This window comes from Pipistrellus kuhlii, unplaced genomic scaffold (assembly GCF_014108245.1).
Source record: "Pipistrellus kuhlii isolate mPipKuh1 unplaced genomic scaffold, mPipKuh1.p scaffold_m20_p_3, whole genome shotgun sequence".
Lineage (NCBI taxonomy): Eukaryota > Metazoa > Chordata > Mammalia > Chiroptera > Vespertilionidae > Pipistrellus > Pipistrellus kuhlii.
Window position 1 is genome coordinate 44,220,589 of NW_023425529.1, and position 7,034 is coordinate 44,227,622.

General features: G+C 57.7%; 1 protein-coding gene across 1 annotated transcript; it reads left to right on the top strand.

Moving 5' to 3' along the window:
• Window positions 1-2,135: 2,135 nt before the first annotated feature.
• SMIM41 (small integral membrane protein 41) lies at window positions 2,136-3,160 on the top strand. Its single transcript, XM_036457016.2, has one exon. It carries the CDS (start codon window positions 2,746-2,748, stop codon window positions 2,992-2,994), a length of 249 nt encoding a protein of 82 aa, XP_036312909.1. The 5' UTR covers window positions 2,136-2,745; the 3' UTR covers window positions 2,995-3,160.
• Window positions 3,161-7,034: the final 3,874 nt, after the last annotated feature.

The following is a 7,034-nucleotide window of genomic DNA, read 5'->3' on the forward strand; positions in this document are numbered from 1 at the left end:
AAGCCGTGTCTCCCTTGCCTTGTGTTCTGTCCTGAAACGGACACTTTCTGGCAGACTTGTGAGGACACAGATGTGGAGGACATTAATCCAAGATGAGGGGAATGGGTGGATAGGATTACAGATGGATTAAAGATGACTGATTTTGCACTTTGTTGGGCATTCACATGATGTTACCCACCAGGGTGTGACCAAGGTCAGTCCTTTGAAGATACAGGTCAGGACCTATTGCTTTTATTTATTTATTTATTTATTTATTTAAAACCTAGAGGCCTGGTGGGGTCCCTTGGCCTGGCCTGCACCCTCTTGCAACCCAGGATCCCAACTGCCAGTTTCGGCTGTATCCCTGCAGGCCAAGCCAAGGGGCCCCACCTCTGGGCCTCTAGTATCATATCATATAATCTTTGGTTAATCTCTTCCTGCCCTTCCTCTTACTTCCTCCTCTCTTCCCTGAGATTGATCAGTTTTTTCCATGTTTCTATGCCTGTGCGTTGAGTGTCTGCCCCCTGGTGATCAGTGCGCATCATAACTACCTGTCTTTTCTGTCGGCTGGTTCTTAGACTTTTATATATAATATATAGATGATTGATTGATTTTAGAGGGAGAGAGAGAAAAACATTGACTTGTTCCACTTATCTATGCATTCATTGGTTGATCGTTGCATGTGTCCTGACCAGGGATCGAATTCTCAATCTTGTATCGGGACGATGCTCTAACCAACCTGGTGAGGAGGCTCTGTTGCTTTTAGATGTGACAGTGCTGTTTCTCCTCCCTAGGGAAGCTGTACATCCCTGGCCTGTATGTCGTGGTCTTGCTTTATGATGGCAGAAACATCAATGAGGAGAGAATCATTGATCAGCTGCTTCCTGCACCCCCCACACCAGGGATCAAGCCTGCAACCTGGGCATGTGCCCTGACCGGAAATCAGACTGTGACCTGGTTTATAGGTTGATGCTCAACCACTGAGCCTTGCCATCTGGGCTTCTTTGTCTTCCTAGTGCACACAGACCCAGCGTGCACCGAGGGATTTGATTTTGGGTTTCTCTCTGGGGAGAGATGGGCCAGCTTGAGACTGGTGTCTGGTGACACTACTTCCAGATTGGGCTGGCCTGGCTGGTGGCTAGAACATTACTGTGGTAGCTCACACTTGTTTCAGTATAGGCATACTCAAAATCAGTGGCCTCCACTGCGTGCTTTTTATTGATTTATTCCATATTTTGCAGTGCTTTTTGGTTGCATCTGGGCCAGTTGTAACAGACTGTGTGTAGGGAGGGGTGCTAAGGGAGAAATGGTTGGGGTGGAGGAGGGGTCTTGCCGATGGTGCTGGAGCAGGCAGGTAGGAGCCAGGATTGCCAGGAAGTGTCTGCACGGTTTTCTCATTCCCAGCCGCTGTGGCCAGGTATTAGTTCATGACAGGTTTTGTGATGTCCTGCCCTTGATCTCTGAGGAACCGGAGAACCCAGGGGTTTGGAGATAGAGAAGGCCTATCCCCAGCAACTCCTTAATGGTGTGTGAGCCCTACTTGGCCTGTAGTCTGGGGACCTTTTCCTCTTAGCTGGCCATCAGCTGATCTTTCATTCGAGTTGGATGACACGTGTTTGCTAGCAGTGACTTTATGGTATTCTTTTTGTTAATGATATTTTATTGATTTTTAGTGGGGGGTGAGAGAGAAGGAGAGAAACATTGATGTGAGAAAGATACCTCAATTGGTTGCATCCCACATGTGTCCTGATGGGGCCAGGGAATGAACCTGCAACCCAGGTACATGCCCTTGACTGGGAATCAAACCTCTGACCTTTTGGTGTGTGGACCAACGCTCTAACCACTGAGCAGCACTGGCTAGGGCAGCAGTGCCTTTGTTTAAAAGAGCTCAAGGTTGCTACAGGGTTTCTCAAGACACGTGGGCATTCCCTCCATTCCAGCTTCCCCAGACTCCCACGCTGGCGTGGCTGTGGGCTGTCCAGCTGGCAGCAAACTCCCCAGGTGGACAGGACAATAACACCTCCATCCTTCCGGCATTGTGATTTCCCAGAAGTAGGGGGCTGGTTTTCTCAAGGTCAGAACCCAAGCTTTGGTGTCTCTTCTTGCCCTCTGGGGCCTGCACAGAGGCACAGGGGTAGGCCTTAAAGTCCCCCTCGCCTCTCCCTGTGTGGGACCAAGGAGGCACTGGCCTGCTTGTCCAGCCCCTCGTGGCTCCTTAAGGGGAGGGCGGGTGGGCATCACTCGGGGGTTAGAGGCTGTCAGTGACCAGCATCTCCTGTTCCGGGGCACCTGGGCCATCGAGCGAGCAGCACTGAGCAGACAGCCCAGAAATGGGCGTACAGCCCTGGCTCCTGCTCAGCGGCCTGCACCCCAGCCCACACCTGGGAGGGGTCTGGAAGATCTTCCTCAGGGTTCTGGGAAAGGTACTAGCTCAACTTCCTTTGACAGAGGGGAGGGGGCGCCTGGGGGACAGGATTCCTGGGTTTTGCTGGTTGGGAGCATAGGCCAGATTCGCAGGCACAGGTGTGGGGGCTTTGAGACAAGAAGACAGAACCCCTGGCCTGGAAGTCTGGGCTGGCGTCCACGCTGTGGGAGCCCTTGGTCTGGGAGGGGCCTGAGTGCTTTGCGCAAGGGGTGGGGGTGTAGGACGACTGGGACCCGCCCCTCCGGTCCCTCCCAGACGCAGTCCTCCGCCTGCCGCCTGGGCTCCCACACGCCTGAGGGTCCTGCACACATCTGGGCACATCTGGGCAGCTGAGGGGAAGCATGAACGCCTCGCAGGCGGCCAGAGCTGCCTGGCTGAGCTGCTGCAACCAGTCCGGGGTGCAGCCGGGGCTCCCCGAGGGGCCGCGCGCCCTGCAGGCCGCGGTGCTGGGCGTGCTGTCGCTGCTGGTCCTCTGCGGGGTCCTCTTCCTGGGGGGCGGCCTCCTCCTGCGCGCCCAGGGCCTGAGGGCTCTGCTGGCCCACGGGCAGCACGCGTCCCCCGAGGCTGAGCCGGGCAGCGAAGACTCCTAGGACCCCTGCCCTTGGGGTTGCCCCGTCCAGGCAGCCCTGGAGCTGGGTGCGTGACTGCGAGGGAGGCAGCTGCCGCGGTGCCGGTGCGGGTCAGAGTGCGCTGAGGACTGCTGCAGAGCCGGAGGCTCCGGTTCCCCCTTCACTGAGGCTGTGGGTGCACAGGTGAGAGACACAACTCTCAGGTCTCCGGTTCCGCCTCAGGTTCCGCCTCTTCCAGGCGGGCCTGCAGCTGCCTCACCCCACCCCGGGTTCTGGGATCTGAGGGAAGGGGCTGCCTCTGCTCTCCGCCCTCGTCTCTCTCTCCTGCAGTGGTGCCCCTGCCCAGGTATTGTTTTTTCTAGAACACAGTTTTTACTGTACCTGGGAGGGGGGAGGTTGGCGGTGGGAGAGGAGGGAGTCTGGGTGCCCCGGCATCGCCCATACCCCTGGGAGGAGAGACTGGGACAGAAACTCAGACAGCCTCAGCCTTTGACTTCATCCTCCCCTCCTAGAAGTGTAAACGGAGTGAGATTTCTCACTGTGACCTCCCTCTTGGGGCCGGGATGACCCCTGAGGGTGGTGTGTGTGTGTGAGTGAGTGTGTGTGCAGGGGAAAGGGGCTCCCCCAGCCCTAGCTCAGTTGGGGTGGTGGGTGGTGCCCCAGAGCTGGGAGCTCCGTGGAGTGTTTGTGGGTGGCGGGTGGCAGGGAGCTGGCAGCTGGGGGGCCTCAGGGGCACTTTCTCCAGGATGCTGGGACTGATGCTTCCCAGCTGTGTGGCTCCATCTGGCTCTCTGCCTCCTGTCTCCAAGGACTGGAACCATCTGGAGGGAAGGGCCTGGGTGGCCTAAAGACACGGTGATTCCAGGCCAAGGGCACGGGGGGCGGAGCCATGGGGGCTGGGCAGAGAAGCCCTCGCCGTCCCTCTCCTTCAGCCTTGCACCTAGGGGCTCCTGGCAGGTGTCCCTGGGGCACTGCCTCTAGGGGGTTCTCTACGGCTCGCTGCTCCACAGGAGAGCCCTCGCCTGCTTGCAGAGGCAGTACCAGCTTCCCTCTCGGAGTGCATGTGGGCAGGGGCTGGTGAGGGGCAAGGGGCAGTGTGGGCAGGGTGCTGAGCAGCTGTGAAGCTGCCCACGTGTGATCTGCACACAGCAGCCTGGGACCTGGTGCCAATCCCAGCAGCCGAGCCTCTCAGGCCTTGCTGAGCTGTGGGAGTCTCACCTCCGGTGCCACCCTCACCCCTTTGGAGAGGGCCCCTGGGGCACTGAGGGTGCGTGTTTGCTCCTGGCACCGGGGAAGCAGTGCTGTGTCCTGGCGTGGGAGCCCCTCTCTGTCCCCAGGTTCGCCCGTCCTGGATGAAGCCCATCGCTTCGCTGCTTCTCCGTGCTTTCTCCCTGTGCTCCGCTTCCCCCGTGCCCACGGCGAACCCTTCGTTTTACAAACCGGGAGGCGCAGAGAGAAGCAGCGATGTGCCCAAGTGACTGACACAGGTGGAAGGGGGCCCGGGGGCTCCTGATTCTGATCTCAGGGATGGCCGCATCCTAGCGAGTAGTCCCCACTTGGGTCGCCCCTCTTGCTCTGTCCCCGCCTCCCCTATTTCCTATTACTTTTTGGGATGCTGATGCAAAATATGGCCCCTCCCTCATTTTCAAAGAAATCAGAACTCAACCCCTCAAACTCCTCGCCCCACCCGCCCTGTTGCTGCCTCACTCCTGCCCGTACTTCCCCAAGGGCCTTGTTAGATGCTTTCGGCTGCCAGGACAGCAGGACGCTGCAGCAGCTCCCCGCCCGCTGGGCTCAGCTTTCCCGGTGTGACCGAGGGTGGGCGGGCCCGGAGGTCCGCTGGAATAGCATCCATGAAGAATCCCAGTGGCCAGCGCAGAGGGTGATGATGCCTTTGGATTGGCGTCTGGGTCCCCGTCCAGGTGGTTTTAGGGGTGTAGGTGGGTAGAGGGCAGGGCTGGGTCCCAGCAGCATCCTGTCTGCTGACACCGCAGGGCTGAGGGGGGAGGAGGGGGCAGGCAAAGGCTCTCTTCAGCCTTCTGCTGTGCTTCCCTTCAGCCCAGGGCTTGGAGGGCCAGGGCGCCATGAGCCGGGGGCCCCCGTGTTCCTGGGGGAAGATACGGAGATGTTTGCTAGGGAGCGCTGACCCTGGTCAAGGCTGCCAGACGGAGTGGGAAGGGAAAGAATTTAGAAAATTGGGAAATGGGAGCAGCCGTCACCCGGCTCTCAGCTTATAGCGAGGAGCGAGGGTGGGGGTGGGTGCAGGCCCGAGGGCCACAGAGGGAGGCTGGCACCTGGGTCCCTGCCAAGCTCGCTCAGCCCGCACTGTCCTTCGGGGGAAGACTGGCAGCAGGTGGGTGGAGGTCTTCCCCTAACTTTCCTCCAGCCCCCGAGTTTCACCCTGAGCAGGAAAGGGCTGTTGGGGTTTATTCAGCTCATCCCTTGGCTTCCACAGAGCACAGCTCCCTTTCCAGCAAAGACGGGGCTGTGCCTGGCCGGTGCGGCTCAGTGGTCGAGCTTCAACCTAGGAACCAGGAGGTCATAGTTCAATTCCCGATCAGGGCATGAGCCCAGTTGTGGGCTTGATCCCCAGTGTGGGGCGTGCAGGAGGCAGCCGATCAGTGATTTTCTCTCATCATGGATGTTTCTCTCTCTCTGAAATCAGTAAGGACATATTTAAAACAAAGACAAAAAAGATGGGGCAGCTGTCCCTTACAGATTCCTGAGCCTTGTATGGTCTGTTCTCCAGAGAGTGCTCCCCGCCAGCTGGAACCCGACAGAGGATCCACGGCCCTGGTGAGACCTCCGCCGAAGACCCATGTACTCCGATGCCGCCTCTGACTGGCTCCAGGCAGCCTCCCGGACTCCTGGCGTGGGCTGAGGGCCCCGGGCACCCAAGTGGCCACATCCTGGGTGCTCCGCAGCCGGTGCTGGTGCGCCCCAGCCTGCTGGGCCTCGGAGGACACGGTCACGTCCTGTCCCTGTGAGGTGGCCATAATCTGACCGCCCAGGGACCTGTCCTTGCTGAGAGCGGAGGGCCAGTGCCACCCCTTTGGAAGTCTTGGGTGCCCCGGCGATGCCCCCTCAGTTGTTACGAAACATGCTGTCCTACAAGTTTGACCTCCAGGAACTCTGTCTACACTTTGCCATGGAAGATACAAGTGTAAAAGCAAAATAGAAAATAAAAAATTGTGGACAGTTTTATAAAAGAGTTATGAACAGGGTGATAGGAGAGCAAAAAGGAGGAAACGTAAAACTGCCTGAAGGTTTCACTTAAATCTGCTTCAAAGTTGCACTTACAAAGGATTAGTAAATATTGGTATTCTTGGGAATGAGGGCATGAAGACCAGTTTAAAGGCTAGCACTCATATAAACCATTATTCAGAATTCACATACCCAGTGATGTTCGCTTTCTACTATAAATATGCAGGTGCAGTTGTGGTATCATTTTGTTTCCAGCTCCAGACTCTTGGCATCAGTGGTCCCGCTGTCCGCCTCTGGTCTGAGCTGTTTCTGGCAGATCTGAAACAGCAGCCCCAGCCGGGCCCCCCTCCCAGGTCTCCCCAGGGGTGGCTTTTCCAGTCTCAGGTCCAGATCTGTGTAGGTGGAGGAGGCGAGGCGACAGCGACTCTCACCCAGCACTCCGCTGCCCCCCTGTGGCCAGTGTGCGCAAGAACGCCCATTCTTTCTATTATACCTGTGCATTGGGGTCTGATCCCAGTCCAGCCGCAGCTGGTGCCTCCAATGAGAGTGGGCTTTGTGACCGTGCTCAGTGAATTCTAGGGAGTAAACTTCCTGAACCCCAGTCTCTTCTCTTATAAAAACGAAGGCAGCGAAGGTCCTTGTGAGGATCAAATGGGTAGTGGGCTAATCTGGAGATAAAGGGCTTTCTGTATGGAAATTATCATGTGATGTTACCATTCCTCCCCTTCCCCAAACCCAACCATCTTCAGAGAAGACGAGGGTCGCCCCCTGTGCTTTAGGGCCGCCTCCCTGATCCCCTTCCCCACGAGGACCCACTGAGTGAGGGCTCCGTGCCGGGCAACCTCCGGGGGCTCAGA

What these genes read in the sequence shown, in the direction of transcription:
- SMIM41 (XM_036457016.2), top strand. Translation starts at nt 2,746, where the DNA reads ATGAACGCCTCGCAGGCGGCCAGAGCTGCCTGGCTGAGCTGCTGCAAC.